This window comes from Poecilia latipinna, unplaced genomic scaffold, assembly GCF_001443285.1.
Source record: "Poecilia latipinna isolate Pla-1442-1.1 unplaced genomic scaffold, P_latipinna-1.0 Scaffold498, whole genome shotgun sequence".
Lineage (NCBI taxonomy): Eukaryota > Metazoa > Chordata > Actinopteri > Cyprinodontiformes > Poeciliidae > Poecilia > Poecilia latipinna.
The window spans coordinates 124,337-149,571 of record NW_015113114.1 but is presented as its reverse complement, the minus strand read 5'-3'; the positions used below and the strand labels follow the sequence as shown (position 1 = coordinate 149,571).

Below are 25,235 nucleotides of genomic sequence, written 5' to 3'. Positions count from 1 at the left end.
ATTGCATCAATTATCTTCAAACCATTGCTGATACAGAAAACGCAGACCACTTATTTTCTATCTTTTTTTTTTTTTTTTCTTTTTTAACAGAATACCGAGTTTGGATTAACATCTGTGTTTTGCACATAACTCTTTGTTTTGCTTTTCTTTGAACTGAAACTTCAGGCACTAAAAAAAAAATCTAAAGAATCTCACCTTTGGGTTCTGAGAGGGAAAGAAGAAAGCATTACAGCCAAAGATATTTATTTGAAGTTCTATTCTTAGGAAGTGCTAAGGCCCATGGAAGATAACTGTGACTTCAGAGGCAAGCAGACTGCTGGAAAAAGTCTCAGACAAAAGTCTGAGAAAAAGGAACCGGAGTCCATTAGTAGTCATCCATATCATTGCTCTATTTGGCATCAAACAGTCATACAGTAATAAAACTCATGGCTGCCAGATTAAACATGAGCTCACTTGTTTTTTCAGTTGTGTGAATGCAAGCGAAGTTGACTTAAATGGAGGCTTTTACTTCTCAGCTACCTGATGTGAGGATATGTGACAAACTGGGAGATTTATAAAGAAACAGGGAAACATAATGCTGTTTAATTTAAGACATATGGTTTGTGAGGAGCCACCGAGAGGTCACGAATGGTCCACAGCGAGACAGCCGAACGTGTCAGACGATATAATGTGTGGAATATTATTTTTCATCCACTGCCAGATTTCAGGACACACTGTGCAGAGATTGAAATCGACTTTGCTGTACCTGTCCTAAAAGCTCCTTCTCTACTCCAACCTCACATTTTCAATACTCCTTATTTACACACATAGTTTAAATTTAGTAATTTAAATCGTGTGTTTTTAAGCCGGACCGCATCAGAATCACAAATACATACAATATGAGGCAGATAGTGCTTTTATTAATCTCATAAGCTGTCATTTTGGTACCTAGACTGCAGCTTACCGTTGCTCTACACATTTTAACTGAAATGAATTGAAAACATATGAATGAAGAATTTTTAAAACCATACAATTTTCCTTCAGCTTCACAATTATGCCTTATTTTGGAAGCTCCCTCACATAATTTCCAAGTTAAATGCAGTTACGGTTGTGTGTTTGACATGAATAAATGTACGAAAAGTTCAAGGGGTGTGGTGGCCGAGAAGCAGCCAAAAGAATCACAAAAGATTTAGAGCCTTTCTGTGAAGAAGAGAGGGACAAAAGCAAAGTCTTCATGGACGTGTGAACTAGGTGGCGAACTAGTAACAGACTCAGCTCTCTGCTTGCCAACACAAGTTTTTCAAATAAGTATTAAATCCCATTTTGCTGGGGGATCAAATTTTATCTAAACATTTTTGAACAAATTTCCAAAAATAAGAATGGGTTCAAATACTAATCTATTCATTGATAATAGCTTGTGATAACAGCTGCCACTCCTGAACAGGAGACGACGTCAGACCTGGGTCTCACCGGGGTTTAGGAGAAAACGGCCTGGAAAGCTGCTCAGTGTTCAAACCTTCACTATTAGCTGGAAGTGAATTTAACACGTGATTTGGAAACGTCCCATAGTTAAGAGTGGAAGAGCACAGAATTCAAGTTGCTTGATGTCTAGGTATTTTCCAGTCAGCGAAGATTTCAGGAATCGTGTCATCTTCTGCTTTCTGTAATCCCACTATTGGCCTGTATCAGACCAGCCAACAGGACATTTTATATTCATACTTCCCTCTGCTTTCTGCCTTTGTGGAAATGTGGATTTCATTTTCCAGCAGGGCTTGGCACCTGTCCACACCACCAAACATGTCAACACCTTTGATTGGCTGAATGACAATCGTATCGCTGTCGATTGGCCGGCAGCGTGACCTGACATAAAGCCTGTGATGACTCTATAGTCAAGAGGCTGATGAGAGACACCAGACTCAATGCAGATTAAAGCAACCTGTGTCTTTTATATCTCCTGTAATTCCAATTTTCATTAATTGTAAGCTATAATCATCTGTATTAATCTAAATTAAATATACCACGCTGTATAATGAACCTAAAAAACGTAGGAGTTTAATCTTGAACAGAATGAATGAAATAAATGAGCTTTTAGGTTATCTTCTGATTTATTAAGAACCTGAATAGCCGTATAATATATATGGTTCTGGTTCATTAGTTAATAAAATTCTTAGAAGAGGTTTTGTGGCAAATATTTCCGTATGGACATGTTTAGACTACTTAGAATAAAGATAACTAAAACACCAAACAAAGAAAGCTAAGAGGAGTTGAACTGAACTCGTCCAGAGAAAAGTTAGAAGGTCTAATAAAAATTGTAAAAAAAAAAAAAAAAAAAAAAAAATACTGGATATAATAACTCCAATAAGCAAAAAGTACAAAACTAAAAACAAGGAAAAGTTTAGTCATCAAAAGGCTACGTAGGCAGGTTTTTAGTGCTTATTACCAAATGTGTCACGACTCTATTTAACCTTAATCTGTGGAATCCGTGAGCACGTCCCAAGTATTTAATAGGACCACGGAGATGAATGCAAGTGTTTTTCCAGCACCAATTCACAGAGCAGCATCTCAAGCAACACCTGAATCAACCACATCATTAATATTAACTGCCCTGAACATGTGGCATTTCTGTCTTAACGATGAGACGCACTGCTAAGGTATGATTTGTTTATGTTTTGCTTGAAAGCTCAGACTTGCCACCTGTGTGATGTGGTTTTGGCCACGACAGACATTTGAATACCTCATCCATGCCTGCTCTCTGAATTTAAACCAGCTGAGGACATTCATTTTCCCAACAAGCGAGACAGACCTGGAGCACTGGGAACATTTTTCTTTCTGAAGACGCTTCTCGCGTCCAAAATGGTGTGCTTGAGCCCGGGCTCGGAAGGGGCAGAATACTTTCCTCCTGAGTTCACTCTCCACATCCTATAAAGTCTGCACGCTGGCACAAAGAGGTTTTCCCATTCGATCAGGAGGAGGTCATGTGTCGAACCTTGATTGTGCCAACAGGTGTGGTTTCAATAAAGCTGGGGACGTCTGGTTTAGAGCAGGTGCTGACCCACTTTTGCGATGTCGAGTTGTTTCGCCGAAACTTAATTAAAACGGTCCGGTGTCCTGTGCATTTAAGGAGTCGATACCCACCGTCTCGGTGACTCTGTAGATGTAGACCTTCCCTTTTTCCATGCCTGCACTGAAGAACATGGGGGCTGCCACCAACAGGTTGTCGGTGATGCCGTCTCCATCGATGTCCACGGGCGCAATCTCACTGCCGTAGTAGGAGCCGATCTGAAGCAGAAACCCACATGCGATTATAAGTCAAGCGTCTTATTTTAATGGCACATTTACATTTGAAGCAATGTTTTTTTTTTTTTGTTTTTTTCACATTCTGCCCTACGACAGCTAAATTTTCTACACACTTTTTGGATTTCATGTTAGAGACCAACACAACGAAGCACTTAATTATAAAATGGAAGGGAAAAGAGGCATTTTTATGAATTCAAATAACATTTTACTTTATGCTATGCTTTTATTACACAGCAAGCTGTAAGTGAAAACTTTGTGGGACCCAATTATAGATTTATAATTATGATTTGATCCGATTAGCTCTGGCTGTATGTTTGCAGCCTCTCAAAGGTTTACTTCTAAGATGTTAAACTTCATCCATCTTTCCACCAGCTCAGCTTCCATGTCCCACATTGAAGAAAAAACATTCTCACAGAATAATGCTGCCACCGCTATATTTTGCTCTCGGGGTCATATGCTGTGTTAGTTTTTCCTCCGGATTTACCGTTTTCCAAGTCGGCCACAAGGTTCAGTACTAGCCTCCCTCCATTTTTCCACTTTTTTGTCTTCTGCCCAATCAGGCTGTGGTTAATTTCCAAACAGATGTCTCACTTTTTTTTTTTCCCAACAACGACCTTCTTATTACCACTCTTCCATAAAATTCAAGATTTAAGGAGCAACAACTGCTTGTTTTCCTGTCAATAAATAGTTATAGCTAAGCAGTGAATCTTTATAGCAACTCCAGAGTTTAATTGTGTCTCTTTGCTGCTTCTCTGACCAGAGCTCTCTCTGTTTAGCTGGACGGACATGTCTTGGGAAATTTGCAGTTGTGTAATACTTTTTTCCGCCCCATTTTTTGGACATTGAAAGCTTGTCGTATTGTAACTTTGCTTAAAACTTTCTGTCTGTATTTTAGTCTTTAAGATGATTCTCGTCTTTCATTTTTTTTAAATCAACCTTTAATTGTGGACTACTTTGTTTTGGTTTGTTTTGGTTTTTGGTTTGTTTTGGTTATCACCCAAAATAATAATTAAGGCAAAGTAAAATGAAGCAAAATGACAAGATAAGGATATTTTTAAAGGGTTTAAGTACTTCTACAAGGCTCTATATTTTTATAACGCTACACAATGAAATCCACCTTATTAGTTTAATGATTTACTGATGGGCTTGAGTGTTTATTGAACTTGAATGTTGAAAGCAAGAGGCGGCATATGATGAGTCGCAGCGAGCCGAGGATCCTGATGGTTTTTGAGCTTTTAAAGTTTTATAGAGTCAGAATCAGATGCTTGAGTAAAGGGAACATCATCTAGTTCTTTTGAAACAGATTTGAAACATCTGGCTATAAAATGATACAAAAAGAGTTATTTGCTCCAGAGCTGTAAGTTCAAGGAATAGTTCAGTCAAAAAAAAAAAAACACAAAACAAAACAAAAAAACAAAAAAAAAACAACATCTGCTGCTCTGGATAACTTGTTGTTGACATGTTACAATGTACGCTGAAGCGAGATCATTCCAGGATCGCAGGCTGTGAAGAGCTGCCTCTCTTGTGCTCTTGTGTGAGCACAAAAAACGGCCAGATTCACAATGCTGGATTTGAACTTGGCTTTCTGCAGACACTGATATTCAACTTCAAGGTACCATCTGCAGCTCTCTGGGAGTCCCAAAACTCATTGAAACTTGTATCATAATGCAGTTCAATATGCCTTTGTAGTTTGGACTGCTGCAGTGGATCACAGACATTTTATTGAGCTCCAATTTCAAACTTACATTTTATTTGTATTTATGTAACTTGCACTGGACACATGAAAGGAAAATCTGCAGTTTTATATATAAATGATTTGAACATTATTTCTATACATACCGAGTAAACTATAGACAATATAGCTTCTAATGAAATGTCCAGAAAGAAAGATTTATATGAATCTATATTTTGCCTACATTTAAAATAAGTACGCAGGTTGGGTGAAAATCCCCATGTTAAAAGAAAATGAAATGAAATGCAATAAAATCTTTAAACATTATTTACTTCCACCTAAAAATAATTCGACTGACTCTGGTGGTTTCATGAAAATATGTTTTAAATGCTGTGTGGCTCAGTTTTAATTTATTTTCAGCTGCAAGCTTCTTTTTATTTGTATTTATATTGTGAATCTGGTCAACACTGATCAAATTTCAATAAAAATCTAGCTAATCTACTCTTAGATCTTGGTGGTTGGATGTCTTACATTTATGTTTATTTAAAATGGGACCGGTTTGTCTTATTTTTTCGTGGTGTTGGTAAAGTGGAGATGGCTGCTGTACCTGGTGGCCCTTGAGTGAGTGCAGGATGGTGAGGTTCCCCGTGTTCTTCAGGGTGAAGATAATGACTTTGCCCGTGTGGTTAAATCGTGGAGCTCCAGCCACGAGCAGACGGCCATTTCTGGATGACACCACAGATGTTACGGTATACCCTGAGGATGTAAAACAGTCACACACACACACACACACACATCATTTAACAATGGTTTACTCCCAGAATGCAAATCTGTAATGTGTTTTTTTTTTTTTTTTAGGTTTCCTTTCTCTCTTTTAATTTCTCATATCAAACCCACGATGTTTCCTCCATCGTCTCTCTATTTCAAATTCTGTATCATTTTATATAAGCTTAAGTTGGTTACTGTTGCCAAGGCAAACATTATAAATATCTTTAAAAGAAAGATGAACACTTTCTTACGAAAACACCTTATAGTTAAGACTGGTGTGGCTTTCCAGAGCCGGCTCTGTCGTTCTACTGTTTAAACATTTTGAGATAGTTGTTATTAATGCTGTGCATTCTTAGTTTCTCAAAAGATGTACCAATATTTTGTTTGTTTATTTGCTTTGTGTCCTCTTCTTGCTATAAACCAGTCATCCTGTCTGCTTGCTCGGCATGTGGGAAGTATGAAATCAGCTTTGACTCCAGAGATTGATTCATTTTACCAAATGACATTAGTGGACCAACTGTAGTGTACAATGTTATATTATAATTGGATTCAATTGGACTGTATGTAAACAGCTTTGAATAATTGTATTTTGGTGAATTGAATGGATTTGGTACCAATAACTGATCTCTGTACATTGGATATGATTATGACCCGTTTGTCCTGTAAAGTGCCTGGTTTGAAGTGTCTTTCTGTAAACAGGCAGAATGAAATCAAACAGCAACGCCAAACTATGTGGCAAATTCAGGTACAACTGAGTCACAATAACAGCAAATGTCTGTGGTGTTAAAACGAAACAAGGAAATATGTGCAAGAAGCAAACGAGAGACGAATAGACGTTTTGAAGGAGGGCTGCAGCTTGAAGAAGCGGATCTAAATCACTGCTCTTCCCCTTCAGCATAACTCAGTAAAAAAAAAGTAAACACAACCGAAGGCTCCAGGAATTAATGGGGAATTGAAGGAATCTACAAGGTAAACAAAATATCTTACTTATCCTACATGCTTACAGTGTTTTTTTTGTTTTTTGTTTTGCCTTACCTAAATATGCACCATGGTTTTTGAGCTCTTCAGGAAACTCCTGTGTGTAGGATGACTTTGGAGGGATCACCTTCCCCTGTCGCGTTTCCTTCAGCACCGCTCCGTTCCAGTCGTAAGCTCCAACTGCACCCACCAAAATCCCATCCTGAAGGTGAAACCCAGGAAAGTGCTTACACTCACACAGCATAACATCCCTGTGCAACAGTCAAATGGCTTACTAATTGCTGTGCATCATTACACTAGTGTATTACTGACTAGACATACACTATAGTGAGCAACACGCTGCAGTGTATTACTCACTAACCACCAAACTGGAGTACAGCAAGAGTCTGATTTACTGTGGTGAGACTCAACTTGTTTTGAAAATGGATGAACAAAAACTTATGAAGTGGCTTCATAGATTTATGTTGACATAAAGAAAAAAATAATACTTGTTTTTCTTAGTGCTCAAGCAGCGAGTTTTTGAAACATACTGCTAAATAAAAAGTGAAGTCATATGCACTAAATAACTTATCAGCATCATCCTGAGTTTAGCAATGCTGTGCAGAAAGCATGAACATTGTTTAAATTTATCATTATGAATGTGTATGTTTTTTCATACTGAACTCTAGTTAATGTCTATATTTTACACATTGTTTTATTTTCTACTTCTTAATCAAGGAAAAGAGTTGGAAGGTAATGATGTGATTCCTTTTGGCTGCACTTGATTCCAGGGTGATGCATGGCAACAGAAACTGTGAAATGTGATTAGTTAATAAGATTTTCAGGGCCAACAATGATCATTTCTGCTTTTCCAGAGTTCATATGAAAATAGTTAGTCATCCTTGCTTTCAATGCCATTAGACAGACTTGTGTTTTAGCCACTTTGCTAGTCAGGTTAGCTGAAAGAAGGTTGTGAATGATTTTTGTACTTTGATGACCTAATGTTTGAAATCCATCAGGAAAGAAGTGCAGGAATCATCCTGCTGTCTCTGCTGATTTCCTTTTCAATGCAGAAGAAAATTTGCAAAATTAGTTAAACAGAAATTGACACATAGCTGTCTATATTTAGATTTAATTTTTTTTTTAAATATTTTAGCAGACCCCTAACCTCACCAATATCTCATGTCACAATGTTTTTGTTTATAATCTTGGATTCTTTATGATCACACGCAGACTGATTAACTCATTTTACAGCCACAAAATGTGCTCAACAACCTGGCAGTGATCCAAACCACAGTGGCCTTTATCTGTCCATTTCCCATCTTAAACTTTCAAGACGGGAAAGAAAGCAGCGTTTGCAGCATTTAGCTGTAAACAGCAGGAGAATTGGGAAAAGGATTTTCTATGTTCCATGGCTCACCATACTTTGTATGTCTGACACGATAATTACAGGGTTCCCGTGCATAATGACTTCAGTTTTTTTTTCTTTTTTTTTTTTCTTCGTTGTACACCATATTGCCGACAACACACTTTCCAGCATGTGTGCGGGAGGACTTGTGATTTCCTCCTGAAGGATGGAACTGCGTGCTCACCGCACTCGGACGACGTCACTCTTTAACAGCGACGTTGTGCCAGTGTGGTTGTCGGCTTCGGCCAAAATGGTTTCTCCGTGGCCAATGGTTGAAATCCCAGAGCGGTTCAGCCTCATAAATGAGTGACCTACTTCTGCCATAGTTACATGTATGGACATATGGCCCACTTTGGTAAGAAGTTCATCTGGTTGTTGGTTTTATGTACTTTTATACACCTTGGATGGTGAAAATACAAAGTGCTTCAAACTCACTCAACGAACAAAGAGCGTGTCCTCTAAAGACAATCTAGCGTAAATACAATCTGACAACTTGTGTCAAAGCTGGAGCCTTCTTCTTATTTTTTCAGGAATAGTTGGAGGAAATTGCAGTGAGAGAAGGCTGGCTGTATGGAGATGCAATGAAACATCTGCAAAGTATATGACATAAGCCTCATTCAAAGTTGACACTAATTACACTCAGTAAAACCATCTGGGGCCCGAGGACTGTTTTTCTCTTTTAAACATTCTTTCCAAAACGTTATCCTACTTTCAACACTCGGGCTGGTGTTGTCGAGAATCTCTGGAATCTGGCCTTACGGACACAATTTCCAGCCATTCCTGCCACCCAGCTGCAAATGCTCCTATAGTTTTTATATTCTGAGTCGGATATACGTCTTTTTTCCCCTCGACAAAATCCAGTGGGAAATAAACTCAAAGTAGCTGCATTAGGATTTAAGTCTATGGCCAGAAGGAGAAGAGTGAAATTCGGAATGAAAGAAGCAGTACAGCAGAGGAAGCGTATCTTTCTTCTTCTTCTTCTTCCAGCTGTCCTGCGCTAAAAGCCAGCACACCTGCAGCCCTTCACTCTGAGATGCTTCAATACAAGCGAAAACTTCTAGGACATTTCAAGACGAGCGAGTCATTCTGCGGTAAAACTGTCTCAATCCAGTTATAATCCTTTACCAGTATGTTTCCCTTGGGGATACGAAGCGTCTTATTTCTCATCACAGCATAGTTGGAGTGGAAAAAGTCTGTCTATGTGTGTGTGTGCGTGTGTGTGTGTTCCTCTTGAATCAGTGTGAACTTTAACATCTGGGGCCATGGGACGCAAGTGATAAATGACCCGTTGTGAGGAGGGGGTTAAAAAGCGGCGGAAATTGAGACAAATTTGTGTTGTTTCACACACTGACAGATGACATGAGACAGCGGGGTAGCATCAGTCAGACTCACCTCCACGTTGTGTGCGGAAAAACCTGCCTGAGACATCTGGAGGCCAAACGCCGTCCCGTTCTTACTGGTTCCTGTGTAAACAACACTGTGTAAACAAGAAGTGTCCTGAAGCACTGCTGCCACAGAAAACTTCACTTCAGAGCAAAATTGCTTTCTAAAAGCAGCACATTGTGTAGTATCCTGCTCAGAATTTAACGCAAACGCAAAAATCAGTTTTTTTTCCCCCTCTGACATTTAGCTAATAGAAGAAGTGATTTTGGTCTTCCTAAATACTCTAAATCAGAAAGCTTTCGGTCTAATTAAATGTAAACGTCTGTTGTCAGCTGCATGCTTAAACACAGTTATCATTCTGCACAAGCTAAAAAAGACACTAATTCTGGATTTTTCTTTAAAGTTATTTGCTTATTAGAGTTTTTTTTTTCTTGGACATTACCTGCAGCAAACTTAAACTCAAAGTCGACATTTAAAATGAATCTTTTACCAACCTTCGAGGCTGAAGATCCGCTCCCCGAGAGCGTCAACGATATCTTTCAGAGCCGCCTCGTCTGTCACATTAAAGAAGTGCTTGTCATCGGGGTCGCTGGCGATGTACTTGATTTCATTAAGGAAGGTCTCCGGATTTATTCCTCTGCGGTTGTAGTAGCCAAGCACCTGCGAAGGTTAAGAGTTGACAAGCTGTCACGGTTGAGGCCCGTTCAAGGTTTCCGACTTCTTTTCTTTATACAGACGTTGATAAAAAATGGCTTTGACCTAAAGAGTTTAACAGGGTCTAAAATGATTTGCATCTGACCTCAACGAGAGAACAGAAAAGTTTTTATTTTTTAACCCTAAAACGTTTTTATTTATTAACCCTCCTGTGGTCTTATGAGACGGGGTCATTTAGGCCACACGATTTTTTTATTTTTTTGTGTAGTTTTGGGAATTGACGGTCTGACGGAACTACTCCTCCTATCATGACATTGGCCACGCTTCTTCTGAGCGTTCTGCTGAGATCACGGGAGGGTTAAGCAATGATATAGCAAAACTTGGAAAGCATAGAAATGTATAAGAAAAGAAAAAAGGAATACAAAAAATATTTAAGATGTAGTTAAAGTACACATGGATAAGCCGGAGGTAGCGTCAATCATAAGCTCTAACTCCAGAAGAAACACTTTTTGCTGAGGTACACTGTTAACCACACAGAGTTTGTAGTAGTTCAAATGGGTCACCTATGCAAGTGCCAGCTAATGTCACTGTTTCCAGCAGATATTCAGCCAATTGATTTTATTGTTTTTTGCTCAGACAGTGACAGAACGCTAAGCCGCAGTAAAAAAAAAAAAAATTAGCCCCACCAGCACTGGCACAAGCCACTGAGCAATGTGGTCTGGGAAGGATCATTTACACCTTTCAACTATATTTCCATATGATTATTGCTTGGGATTTGGAGAGGGTTTTGAATGGTATTACGAGTGATCTTAGCCAAGAAAATGGTGCATGCCAAATAAAACATGCAAATAATTGCTGTAGCAGACTCACAGCAATGGCATAGCGAGTGATGCCATCCTTCTCGCTGTCTTCGATGGCCTGCTGGAGATCTGGGCTGTCGTGTGACTCTCCGTCAGTGATGACAATCATTACCTTCTTAGCGCCACGTCGACCTCCTTGCTTGAAGGCTTGTGAGCTGCGAGAAGATAAATGTTTGGTTTCAGTCACACAAAAAGAGCTAGCTAAAAAGATTGATGTGCGGAGAGGTGCTGTACCGCGCTGTGCTGATGCCGAGAGCCGTGTTGGTCTCCTCTCCACCGCGCTGATCGATGCTGCGTGCCCTTTTTACCACCTCCTCCACTGATTTGTAGTCACTGAGTTTAAATTCGTGAACCACCTTCTCGCCATACTGGACAACTCCAACCTGGAATAAATAAGCATTGAGTAAATATGGAGGAAGGCTCAGTCTGGTTGACATACCTCAAAATAAGATCAGTTTTTGCTTTTCTTCAAACTAATATGGGATTAGCCTCAAAAATTTTAAAATCAGATTAAGATAAATTGTTGTTTTCATAATTAAAAAAATGCATCAGTGTTTAAAATTAAAACATTTAGAGGAAAAAAGATATCCAAACCAAAAAAGTTAATGCCTCATCCTTCATGATTTAATTGTGATTTACCACATTTTTCAAAAAACTTCATTCAAGTCACTAGGTAATTATTAAGTATCTAAAAGCTTACTGCAATCAATGACTTAGACTAAAAGATCTCAAAAAGCCATACCTGATTCACCAGAAAATATCTAAAAATATATTAGAAATGTCAAACATCCCTCAACCTAAGAAGGGTTACAAAGCCATTCGTAAGGTTTTGGGACACCAACAAAAACCACAGTGATGAGCACTGTGGAAAAAAACATAAAAAATCCAAAAACATAGAGCACATCAAGAGTGGATTAAAGACTGATCCAGGATGTCGCAGTAAGATTATAATCTTACAGGTCACAGAAAGTCATCAGAGTGACAGCTCCGAGACGAAACACACTGCTGAGCAACAAGAAACACAAACATCCGTCTCACATTTTTCCAAAAAGCATCAAGACTTTTGGGAAAATATTCTGCGGAACGTCAAGACAACAGGGGGACATTTGCAAGGCGTACATTACATCTGGTGTAAAACCAAACCCGGTCCTTCAGAACAATAAACATGACTCCTTCAGTCAAACGTGGTGTTGGATGTGGTAGAGTCTGGAGCTGCTGTGCTGCGTCAGGACAGAGGCAACTTGCTGCAGTTGATGAAACCACGAATTCTGGTTTCTTGTAGGAAATCTTAAAGGAAAATGTTTGGCAATGCGCTTGTGAGCAAACACACCAGCAAATCCACATTTGAATTACTCATGAAACCAGAAAACAGGTCTTAGAGTGGCATATTTCTGCACTTAATTCCAATTGTGAAGTCATTCATTTGCCATATTAGAGCTTTAAATCCTAAACTGTACAACAAAAGGGGTTCCTGTGAGAACGGCTCCTCAATGACGTAAAGGACACAGCGCCAGTAATGATCGTCTAAACTTGATGCCGCAAAAGTGGCAAAATCTGTTCTGAGGTCTAGGAGGCAATTACTCGTTCTCAAGGGCCAGGTTGGTTTGGATAGCTTTTTATCCCTTAATAATTGTAACCTTTGTTTGAAAGCTGCGTTTTCAGAAACTCAGCTTACTTTTGCCAGATCTTGAAATGATCTGACAAAAGTATTAACAAAAGTGATCTAAAAAAAAAAAAATCAAAAACTGTTTAAATCTGGCAAATACTTTTTTGCAACATCTGAGGTTTTAAAACACAGATATTGGATTTAATTCACTCTGGGTTTCCTCTTCTATAGCATCTGCACTCTAATGTTGTTTTCTGATTATGCCCACCTGAATTTGACCTGGTCCGACGTGGAACTTCTGGAGAATGTTAATGAGAAAATCCTGCACTTCATACCAGGGATAGATGGAGTTGGAGCCATCAAGAACAATCACTATGTCCATAAAGGTTTCACATCCTGAACATAAAAAAAAAGAAACATATGTTCATGTGTGCAAATATAATCCCCCTGCTGTGATTTAGAGCCATCGGTGGATCTTTGTCAAGCACGAAATATATTTTAAAGCTTACTCTGAAAGGCAGGGATAATCGTCCTGGAAAACTTGAAGCTTGAATTGACTTTGGAGCACAGTCCAGTGCTGTAGTAGGAGCTGCCACACTCATACGACCATAACGGCCCGCAAGCCTGAAATGTCAAAGAAAGTGTTTATGTAAGCAACAACTAAGTGCATTCTGTAAGAAGAAACTCAGCAGTGTAATCGTATAATCAAAAGACAATCTTGTGGGGTTGGCCTTTTTTCTTTTTCTTTTTGTCAACTCCCATTTCAATAAATATGTTTCAAGGAAGCATGGCTTCGTTTACAGTCCCACTCACCACGAAGCTGCTGTCTTTAGGGTTAGACACGAGCGTCATTCCCAGCCTCATCTTGTCCTTTCGTTCTGACACGTTGGTCAGCGATATCTTTCCTTGAAGGAAAAGGAATTTGACTGAGAGGATCTGAGGTGCACAGATTCATGCATGCACAGTCCTACAGAGAACAAACAGAGGCTCCACCATGTGGGACTGCGGTTTGTTACTGCTGTCTGGCCAGGCAGAGCAGTGTCTGCATCTTCAGATCTCAACGTTTACGCCACTAAACTGCGAGAGATTATCCAATCAACATCACATGTGCAACTCGTATGAAGAGGGCATGCAGTAAAAGCTGCAGTGTGGTGAAATGCACACATGGAAGTGTACATGAACCATTAAAAAGTGGAATGACTGGCATAGCACCCAGACTCCTGTTTCACAGAGTTTACTATGACTAGAATCACACATACCATTCATGTGTGGAGCACTGGGAGACAGCAGGGGAGCTTGAATTTTGCACTGATTATCTGCCTCATACTATACTGTCACATCATACTGACATTTTCAACAAATATGTGAAAAATATTTATTTTTATAAAAGTTATGTGATGCAATTTTTATTCTTTAGAAGGTAAATGAAAATGTATCAACTGTGCTTTAGTGGATGAATATGACCCAAGAACTGGTGCTGGTGGCTACATTTCCTCTAAACTTGGATTTGGTTAAGACACTAAACCCATCTTAATTTTACTCCAGTTCAAAGTCAGAAAACAGAGGGTTTTGCTAAATAACAGAAGGCTAAATTCTAGTATATCTTGGCTTTAAAGACAGTTCAGAATGCTTTCATTTGTTTGCAATTAAGACATGTAGTCTATCATGTGAAACTCTGGTGATGAGCTGCTATACTTTACCTAAATTGAGCTTTGAGCAGCTGTTGCCATTGGTTCTCTTGCTCAGTGCGCATTTATATACATCCCCTGTTTGGTAAGAACCAGTCATTTCATACGGCGCACCCACTAATAACCTGGAAACACAGAGAATTCATACGTTAGAAATGTGCGACTGCACTGCAAAAAGCCTTCAGGTGCTCCTTAGAGTTCGTAAACAGTACACAACTTCTCTCGTTCTCTCTTTCACTGAGCACAATGTCTGAACCATAACCAGCTCTCTGAGGGAATATGACCAACTATTAAATTCAATGACCCACACTAAGCACCTGGGTCGACTGAAGATTTTAAACCTCTCTTTTTCTAAGGAAGTGACTTTGTTTATTTACTCTGGCCACCAAAAGTCTCATATTGAAGAACTCGTTCACAGTCACACCCAGAAGCCACTTAGTGCAGCCAGTAGTTTCTACTTATCTAAACAAAATGAACTTCTTTGAAAAATCCGATAAAGAACATTAGGAAGATATGCGTGTTAGACAGGCATGTCTGTCTGCACATGAGAGAGAGAGAGTGCTTTACCATTTTTTCCCACAGTCGTCAAGAACATTTTTATAAAACTAAGATTTCTGTCTTTATTATTCCTCAAATAAATCTAGACAGATGAGAATGAAATCATATGATCCTCTGTGGTAAGTCATTTTTCTCTGGTTAGCATGAATGTCTACGAAATATTTCCGTCTGCACTTAAAAAGTGTTTTGGCAACAGATGTAAGTGGTTTTATACGAAATGACTGAATATACACAGATCAGGCATCACATTATGACAGTATAGAAGTCATCTTTTGCTGCCTAAACAGCCCTGATTGTTCAAGACATGGACTCTCTTTACAAGTCAAAACATGTTCCTTTGAGTCGGACATGTTTGTCTGGCAAAGAGACAATTTGAGAGAGAATTCAGAGCTAAACTCAAAACTTCGAGTTGATTGTTTCGCTCCTCAAACCAAACTTTTTGTTTTGTATACCTTAGTGGAAGCCACTGGGAGATGGTGCATGTCAAATTAACATCTGACCACATGAGACAACCTCTCATGAGACAACCACATGAATCAATGACCCTTAGCTGCCCATGACCCTGTCACCGGTTCACTGCTTTTGATGCATATTGACCAGGAACACCCCATCAGACCTACTGTTTTTCTGGAGATCTTTAGACCTGAGCTATCACAATTTAGCCTTGATCAACTTTACTAAAATTCTTAATCTTCCCCGTCTTTCCTGCTTTTTTTCACATAAACCTTGACGGTTAAAAGTTAATTAGTTGTGTAATATATTCTAATATTAACAGGTGTCATAATGAAGATGTGATCAGTATTATTCACGTCGCCTATACGTACCTATGATGTTATGTCTGTTCAGTGGTAATTGTGCATCTGCTTGTTCGTTTTTTTGTAAGGTACCTGAACTTCCAGCCAGTGTTGTGACGAGACACTGGAATGTCTGAGAAAATAACACGTAGCCTCATGCAGGCTCTTAGATCAATAAATGAAATCAGAGGAATTTTGCCACCACAGACCACCAAGCCCGCCCGCCGCAGATGTCTGAAGTCCTCAGTGAGCGGTCCTAAGAGCTGGACATTCTCTTCGGACCGTTTCATGTGTTTGCACATGAAAACACTTCTTGTCGAGAGTCAGCCTCTGACTGGACTCGGCAGCGTTGTGTGAGGTCAGGGTGCTCTCATGAATGTCTCCTATAAAGACTAACTGACCTGATGTTACAATGAACATGAGTCAACTTCAGAGCAAATTTAGGGCATGGAGACCAAATGCTTTTAAAAACAAAAGATTTCTTTGTTCCTAACTAAAATTGTGTTTCACTTACTTTTTTCAGTACCGACAGTCGCCTTAGGTTAGACTGCTGAAGTTCTGAGGGTTTCACATCTTTTGATGTTATAACTAACTCATTAAGCTTACAGCTCATTTGCAAATAATGCTATTGCACAACAGGATTATGATCCTTGCATGTTCAGATGTTTTCAATTCTATTTCTGTCATTATGTGCTAATATTTCTTGAAATATTACATCGCACTCGGTTTTCATAAATGTATCACGTATTTGACACAGATCAGGTACGTTTTTAACACAGACATTGTTTGAAGTAAAAATCGGAGGGAATGTAGCAGACATGGAATAACTTTGAGTTCAGTGGCACTGTAAAGGATAGACATTTGACACCACCTTATGGGAAAAGCAGACCACAGCCAGACTTTGATGAGGTCAAAGTCTAACAACTACTGTCAGATCCGCAGATTAAACTCATTCAATTTTTAGAAAAAGTGTGTACAGATAGGGAAATGTGGTTACATTCAGCACTGTCAAGGCAAAAGCAAACAATAAAAGGATAAAACTTTTGTATATTGTACAGTTTTGAGTTCAAGTCAAACCAACGGTTAACACAATGAACAGGCAACAAAAGCCCAAAAGGATACGGCTTGTAAGACAAGAAATGCTAAACTGTTGCTGTAAATTGCAACTAAATCTAAGTTTAGATCATCCCACATCGCTACCTAAAGGTTTTAAGACATTTGCAGTGTGCTACTGTGTAGCCGTTTTGTCACATAGACATCAAAGAATGTTTAAAGAAGCTGGTCTGAGGTTTCTCAGCAGGGGCCCCAGCGCCAAGGCACTTCACAGTGGGACATTTTCCATGCGAGATGCATTTTTACAACCTGAAATACTCTGGAGAGGAGCTCGACCGGATCATGCAGGGAACGGTGAACGTTCCCTGCGTATTCACTGGAAACCTGAGTGTTCTGTTTAGGCTGCAGCAAAGTGTAGGACACTGGATAAGGACCCCTGTGCGTAATGAGAGTTTTGAGCGGCGGATTTTCCTATGCATTAGCAGATTATTCCACTCCATTTTTGCAGTTCCAACTGCTGAAAACATCTGCAAAAATCTGAGGCCTCTCGCTCCTCTAAAAATGTTTTATTGTAGCTAACAAATCCTCTTGATTACCTAATAGGATAAAAGAGAGTAAGGTGGTATCTGGCTCGGATTTCTGGTTTGCAGGCCTTTTTCTGTAAAGACCCGGTGATTGCCTGAGAAAGACCGCCATGGAAAGAATGACTGAGAACTATTACAGGCTGTTGCATTTGGACGGTCTTTCTCTTCAAACAGTTACAGAAGCAGACTCTTTAGTGGATAATTTTTTCTTTTTTCTTTTTTTTTTTTTACTGGTTATGATCTAACATATTGCAGCAACAACAAAAGGCGAAATGTTCAAACCGTCCATCACTGGACATCAAAGAGTGACTCATATGGGAGCAAGGCTGAGTGTTATTGTTCATGTGGCCAATTTTTAAAGTCTCTCAGAATCTGGGAATCATCTCACGATTATGGATCCAACGGTGCTCATATTTTCATTGCTATTAATATCATGATTATTACCGCACTCGTTGGTGTCCCTTATGTGTCTTCGGTTCAGTTCGGGACAGATCAACCTCAGTGGAGAGAGCGGGGAGGAAAAGCAGGGGGATTGCTGCCGTTTAGTTAAATCGGATCATTTTGTGGACGCAATTAAGATTTTATCAAAACGGCAAAAATGGCCATCCAACACGTAGCCTGACCCAAAGTAAATGCACGAGCATTTCAAACCGTGGTTACCAGGGAACACAGGATTTTTAGGGTTTGAGGAAGTGCCATGCCCAAACCCAAGCTGCCATTAATGTGGTAATGTTTTTCAGACTTGGAGAGGAGATGTATACGCTGTGAAACCACATCCCTGCTCCAAACAAGAGCTTCTGCCTGATGTCACGCTCTCCCATAACATTCCATCCATCTACATTAACAAGATAAGTGGGCTTTTTTTTTTTGCTAACACTGTCTTATAAATCAAGTGAATTGTAATGGTGACGTTATTCTTTTTTTTAAAGACATTTATTTTGTTTGTCCAGAATGCCCAAGAGCAATGTGGGAAAATAAGACTCATGATGCAGTTAAAGGCAAATACTGGTTACTGTAAACTGTTGTCACCAAAGAGACCTTCAGTTTTTTTTTTCCCTTCCTAAGGATAAACATTTCTGGTCATATAATTACAGGCTCATCAGAAGAGCAGCCATTGAAAAAAAGCATTGCACCAGTTTTTCCAATTGTTGAATATGACTGGCACGTATATGTACGGGTCCCACTAAAAGAGCATTATTGACCTTATCAAGTATTTTTGGCACAATCAGCAAAATATTCCCCAGATATGTATGATACACATACATATCTGGGGAAATTTTTCAAACCGTTTCCATGAAACACAGAGGAAAATCTTCACAGATGGCACCACTAAGGATGATCTGAGATCAGGAAGACAGCTCAGTCTGATGCGTCCGTTTAAACTTATAAAGCTGCTTGTATTACTCCTGCAACCGTCACTTGTTATTAATTCACAACTTTTCCTACACAGACATCAGTTCAATAACACTATATTCCCAATCATCTTGCATCCTAAAATGTGCTCCCGTCTGTACTTATAGAGTTGTGCTTTCGTCCTCTTTTTTCTATACATGCCTAAAAATGATCTCTAGTTTATGTCTCTTATTTCCAAACCTTAAAACTCATTTCAATAATTTAACGGATTTGGCATTATAGAGTTAGAAAACATTTCTTGAACCTGGGATTTACAGCACCCTCCACGTTTATTTCACCCACCACTTTGTTATTAATAAAATGAGCTAATCCCTATAAAAAGTTTTAAATGCATGGATTAAATGACAAGTTGATTTAGATTTTAGCCATTACCATGGAGTTGGAGAGGGTAAACAATTGCTAAATCCCGTCTTAAGGATTTAAAATGGTGGAATATATTGAACCATTCGTGTTCCAAAACAGAAAATACAACTACAAAATCCTAAAAAAAAAAAAAAAAAAAAGGGATTTACTCAGAGGTTTTCCACTGAGGTCTGCCTGGGTGAAATAAATTTAAAGATTGATAGTGTTGCAGTAGAAAAAGGACACTGTCATCACCATGCTGTATTTACCCAAAGAGCTCTGTTTTGGACCAGACAGTGAAAAGTCGCACAATGAGAGAAAAACAGAAGGTTAATGACGTGCTGGAATGCAACGTCAAAAAGCGTGTGGTGAGTACAGTACCACCCTGCAGCCTATGTATGACCCCATAATGAAATGCTGTAGTCAGAGAATCATGACATCTTTCTGAAGATTGCATGCATTTACTACTGAGTCAGAAAGATCACATAAGGAGCTTTCAACTCATGAACATAGATGATGCTTTTTTTAATTTCAAATCAGGAATGAAAATATATCCAAGAAAGTGTTTTGTGAAAGTGCCAGAGCAAGTGCACAGAGGAAGTCCACTTTTACAAATAATCCTTACATAATATCCCATTTGGCCTTTTGTTTTTCTTCAGCTCCACTCCAAAGGCGTTCAGAAATGCATGGTGAAAGCAGAGTTTTTAAAACCTTTGTTAAGATGGCGTAAGGAAGAAAAAATAAAAATAAAAAATCGAGGTCCATTCCAGCAAACAAGTTCAAATAAAGGAGACACAATCTGAGACCAGCGGCAATTGACTTCATAGACTCCCTGCAGTTCTCAGTGATGTGCAGCTAATGAGCAGAGGTCAGGTCTCAGCTGAGTACGACTGTAGAAAAATAAACAGTGGGATACTGAGTGGGAGGCTTCTGTGGCGCACAGCTTAAATATGCAGGTTTAAGTTTCCCATCAGCTTATCTGGAGGCCTATTCTCAGCTCTCAGAGGAGAGAGTCTGCATTGGCAAAGTGCTTAAAAGACTAAAGTTTAGTGTAGACATGTAGGGAACGGCTCATTGATGACTACAGTTCCTTCATCTTCATAGCCATGCGCAGTCGTGAACCTTTAAAGTGACAACTTTTTGATGTAAACAATTTGATTAAGTTTCAGCTAAATTTTGATCTGCTATGAAAAATAAAATGCCAACGACTGCCTTTGCCTGGAAAATAATTTCCTATTTCAGAGAAATTGATGAAAATTCTAACTCTACTTTCCCGCCATCAAAGACATCTTTGAACTCAACAGCATGTCTGCCTTTCTTTGGGTTCAAGTCGTGATAAACCATTATAACAGAGCCGAATTCCCAGCTGGGAATCTGCTTGTATCTAAAAACACGAGTGTTTTCAGGACGCCAACAGCTCTGGAAAAGTTGAGTGTAAAACTGTTTAGCATAGACACTCTCTGCCAACGTCGTTAATAGTAGTAATTGTGATTTATCTCAAAGCTCGGTTGATGTGGGAGCAACTTCACATGCAAAACTGAGTTTGGAACGTTAAAAGGGTGAGGATGTGACGATGGGATGATTTATGGCTGGTCAGGCGCTAAATTAATAAAAAAAAAACAACTGCATAACCTGTAAGATAATGCGACGGCTGTCACTCAGCCAGCTGCAGGACTTAAAATCAGATATTTGATCCAATTCAAGTCTTGGTTTTTCAACTCTAATCTGGAGAAGATCTTTAAATGAGCCCTTAATGTACAGATTTGTTAGAAGCTAACATGTTTTGGTATTAAATTTGTTGCTCAGTCTATTAGTTTTTATGTCAATGCATTGAGTTTTGATGGAATCTTTATATCACGTTTCATTACAGTACAATAACTTTACCTTAAACATCGGAAACAAAATTCACATTTCATGTCTCTGTTTATATAGCAGAAAAATTTCAACTTACGAAATTAGATTTATTTTTAAATTAATTTTACTATTAAGTATTATAAGATTATGGAGTTGTGGATATCAATCTTTTCCCCACTGGTAATTGTGTTAACATTTCTGTCTTACTATGGAATTTTTCCCTGGCAAAAAAAAGGTTAGATTTTTCTGAAACACCCAGTCTGGGATTCTGCTGCTGCCATAAAAGATGAATTTACTTTAAAGGTTGTTTATACATCATTACCACTCGTGCCAAAAGGTGTTGGCGTTTCACCATCGCTTCTGGGTTTTCTTTTATCAAAGGATTCAGTCTCTTTATATGAAAAAATACTTTTTTTTGGGAAGGGGGAGGGGGGGGGGCAGAAGGGTGTTCTCCAGCTGAGAACCGTCGCCCTCAGATGAGCAAACAAACACCGTCTTGCATGAGCGATCGTGCAGCTGTCGGTCCGTACGGCAGACCTCCGTTTTCAAATCTACAGGATGACAGCGCCACCAGCTTGAGAAACAGACAGGCCAAAGTGCAACACAAACAGGATGCTCAACGCTGTAGATCTCTGTTGGTTAGAACCGGAAAAACACTTGACTAGAAACAAACACCAAAATCTGTACACTTTTAACCACATTAATCTTCTTCTATGCTTTGTATTTTTTTTTTTTTTTTTTTTTAGGAGGTGAGGGGGGGGGGTGATAGAGCTATTCACCTCCTATTCATTGTATGAGCAGCTAACAGAGGTGCTCAAAAGGTATCAACAATATATTTCCATCAATATATATGCTGCGTGGACAGTCTGTACAGAGCTATTCTTCCAGTAAAAGAATGTTTCCACTTCATTCTCAGACATTTACCTCAGTTCAGGCTGCGTCTCTGGTGTCCTTCATTCCACATACGTCAGCCTCATCAGGCCCTTCTCACTTCTGGTATGCACAGTTTAATTTAAAACCAAAAAAAGTTTCATTTCAAAGTGTGATGGGTAGTGTTGTTCAAATTGAACTGGCAGCTCGCGCAATTCCCCCCGCCCCTCTCTCAGACTATTTGAGGTCTGGGGCAGCAAAAACTACCATGCCTCCATAATCACAAACTGAATAACCACCAGAATCCTAACTCTACCTTCAACGTTAAGCTCCAGCAGACTTTAAAAAAACAAAAAAAAAGCAAAGAGCTCTTTCATGCCCCAAAACAATTTCCTATCTGTGAAGACTGTTAGGTCATAAGCGCCCCATCAGTGTTGCAAGGATCTGGGGTTGTAATTCCTGAGAACCGACAAAATACCAAGTTCTCCTTTAGATGAACATAGTATTCTGACACTTTTCACACGCTCCCTTGCATAAAACAACTCAGGCCTCATATTTCAGGCTGCTCAGAGGTCAAGGAGAACGGAAACCTTGCCATGAGGGACACTCAGAGATTTTTTAGCAAGGGAAAACAAGTTAAACGTGGAATTTACAACTACAAGTACAGACGTATGAAAACACTGTTGATAAAAAACTTAAGGAATAAAAATGGCATTTCTCAGTTGTTTGTTTCAGAGTGTTATTGTTACAGTAGCTTAATTAAGTAAAAAAAAAAAAAACTCTGTTGGGATATTTGGTTAATTGGAGTTGGTACTAAGGAATATTTACGTTGCATTGGAAAAGCTGGATATGACCTTGTCAAACAGTTGCTGAGGTAATTTGCTGCAGGACACTTTATTTCATTCTTTGCATCGATGAAACCTTTCACATTTGTCCAACTGCTGAAAAAAGTAGCTGGGGGAAAGAAAATTATAAATATGCACTGTGCCTCGCAAAGGTTTTCATATTCCATTAAGTTTTCCATGTTACAACCACATCATCGCCGTATTCTACATACAGTGATGCTGTACTACAAAGTACTCTATAATTATGTCGTGGAAGAAAAATGAAACATAGTTCTCAAAACTTCCCACTAAAAACGACAAAAAAAATCAAAGCTCACAGCATTCAATCCCTTTTATTTTAATATATTTAAATTTTTAGACCAAGGAACAAATCAGACAGATCGGCGATAAAAAGCTACAAAGTTATGAAACGTCATATGAAGCTTTGAACATCGTAGACATAGTAGACAGAGCATTTCACAGCTGGAAACCTCCACAACACCTTAAATATGCAGCCACAGACATAATGAAAGGGTTTAGATTGGAGCACCTTTACTTGTTAGAATGGCTTAGTCAAAGTCCAGATTTAAATCAATTTGAGAATCTGTGGGAAGAATTGAAAACTAAGCTACACAGACTCTCCATCCAACCTGACTGAGCTTGAGGTGCTATTTTTTTATATTTTTTGCTACACAGGAGTTGTACTAAGAGGTTGAGTTACCTTTTAGGTATTCATTTAGAATCAGGTATTAAATAAAATGTAAATAAAATACAGTTTAAATAGTTTAAATATGACAAAAACAAAGAAAAAAAAAAACAAGCTGTGCAGTTTCCTGTAATGTTATTGGTACAACTGTGACGTTTGTCTTTCATAAAACTGGATCCAAACTTTTCGAACACAGAAGCTTTTGAAAAGTCAAACTAAAAAAATAAATAAATAAAAGACATGATGGAAATTTAAACTTCTCAAAAAGCCAGCACAATCCTTGCCAACAGACTCTGGGAATGCCAGAATCTAATTTTGGCCACCACATGGAGCCAGAGGACCTAATAATAGTGTGCAACAGGAATCAGCATCGGTTATGAGGTAATATGATGGATGCAAGGAATTCAGGTCAAGGCTACAGTTTGTTTTGCAAGTTCAGGTTAACGGGAGGAAACTTTGCGCAGCCCAGGAGAGGTACAGTAGATCACCATCTTTCCAGGGAAGGAAAAGAAACGAGACATCCAGCTGTCCTGCTGCCAGGTCAGACAGTATTTCAGCACTACAACTTGTCAGCATCTGCTTCACAGTCATAATGTACTTGATCTCTGGATCGTATCCATCAAACCCTTAATGTAAATTCTCTACGACAAAACTTAGGACATAAATCGGCACAAAAAGAGTTCAAAGTTTGAATCGAGCCATCCAGGTGGATTCCTATTGCTTACCAAAGGCTAGAAAAATGCGTCCCAGCATCCAAAAAGATACTTTTTAATCACTGGAATCAGATTATTAAAATCCAGGCCTCAATAAAGTGTACACTGTAAGCAATATGAAGCTTTTTAATAAAACAAACATTTTTTGCTTATTTGTAGGAATGCTGACATGGATGTTTGATAAATAAGCAAAAAAAAAAACTGACAATGAATCAATTTTCATGAACAAGCATTAGCAAACTCAAAGAGTTTTAAACTGAACGGTATTATGACACAACCGTAAGCATGCAGGAAGAAATATCTGCCTCTTGTATTTGTAGAAGCGCTGTATAAATTGCTTAAGTCCCTTACCATTTTTCTCCTCCTGCAGCAACATGTTGCTGAATAGTGTATCCAAATTGGGTTTGCTTTGGACCTTTGATGATTCTGGGCTTTTTTGTGTCAATATTGAAGCAGTCATGGAACCCTTGAAAAAGAGAGAAAATAGATTTAATGTCAATGAAGTACATCCAGTTCTTAGGACAAACTTTTGCGACATCAAGTTGACACAGACATTTTCTGCATGACTTTGTCTCTCACATCACTGTGGAGGAATTTATCCCTCCCCAAATGTTCTTCCCTACATTTCTTCAGTTCAATAAGGTTGGAAGACATTATTTCTCTGCCAAAGGCTGACTGCTCTCTTTCGTCATTAAAACTGGAAGTCGTACCTTATCGTATTTTTTATATGAAGTTCATCTACCTATTCTTCTCCCGTCTCTCATTTTCCTGTCATTTTTAAAAATATGGTAGATAAGGGACTATTAAGAGGAGACCTTGAACCATTTATTTTTTTCGATCGTTTTCATTCTTTTCAATGCGCAGAAGAAGAGTACCTGCTGCCTGTTGTGCAAATGGGACACAGCACTGCCGTCTATCGGGAAGAGACAGAACTGCATCCCCCTGCGCATTTTCACTATGAATTTATGGCCTGTTAGACTTAATATTTCACTCACATTCATTAAATGTACTTGATAGATTGTGACACTTCAGAATACATACAACATGTATATTTAAATAATTATACTGGTGATAACAAGAGAGGCAGCAATGGGCATGCGCCAACTGCCTGCTTCTAAGTATGTTAGGCACAGCGCCACCAGTGAACTGCATCATCCAGGACTTCTATGTATTTGAACAGGCAATGCGTAAACTCAGCGAATTTTTACCATAAAAACTTTTACCAACAAAACCCGTCTGTTTCACTTCCCAT

At 38.9% G+C, this 25,235-nt stretch overlaps 1 protein-coding gene across 6 annotated transcripts in view; it reads right to left on the bottom strand.

Annotated features, from left to right (window-relative positions):
* itga11a (integrin, alpha 11a) overlaps positions 1–25,235 on the bottom strand; it is a 64,457-nt gene that overhangs the window by 21,553 nt on the left and 17,669 nt on the right. For 3 of the 6 annotated variants that reach the window (XM_015040156.1, XM_015040157.1, XM_015040158.1), the window contains 12 exons: positions 24,335–24,449; positions 14,285–14,397; positions 13,398–13,489; positions 13,094–13,208; positions 12,853–12,980; positions 11,213–11,361; positions 10,989–11,133; positions 9,959–10,124; positions 9,474–9,544; positions 6,752–6,896; positions 5,556–5,704; positions 3,115–3,258 (listed from right to left, as the gene is read on the bottom strand). In XM_015040156.1, coding sequence (XP_014895642.1) covers positions 3,115–3,258; positions 5,556–5,704; positions 6,752–6,896; positions 9,474–9,544; positions 9,959–10,124; positions 10,989–11,133; positions 11,213–11,361; positions 12,853–12,980; positions 13,094–13,208; positions 13,398–13,489; positions 14,285–14,397; positions 24,335–24,449 — 1,532 coding nt within the window. Of the gene's footprint in view, positions 1–3,114; positions 3,259–5,555; positions 5,705–6,751; positions 6,897–9,473; positions 9,545–9,958; positions 10,125–10,988; positions 11,134–11,212; positions 11,440–12,755; positions 12,768–12,852; positions 12,981–13,093; positions 13,209–13,397; positions 13,490–14,284; positions 14,398–24,334; positions 24,450–24,693; positions 24,760–25,235 lie in introns of those variants that run through there. The other 3 variants (XM_015040160.1, XM_015040161.1, XM_015040162.1) reach the window with 3 other exon arrangements.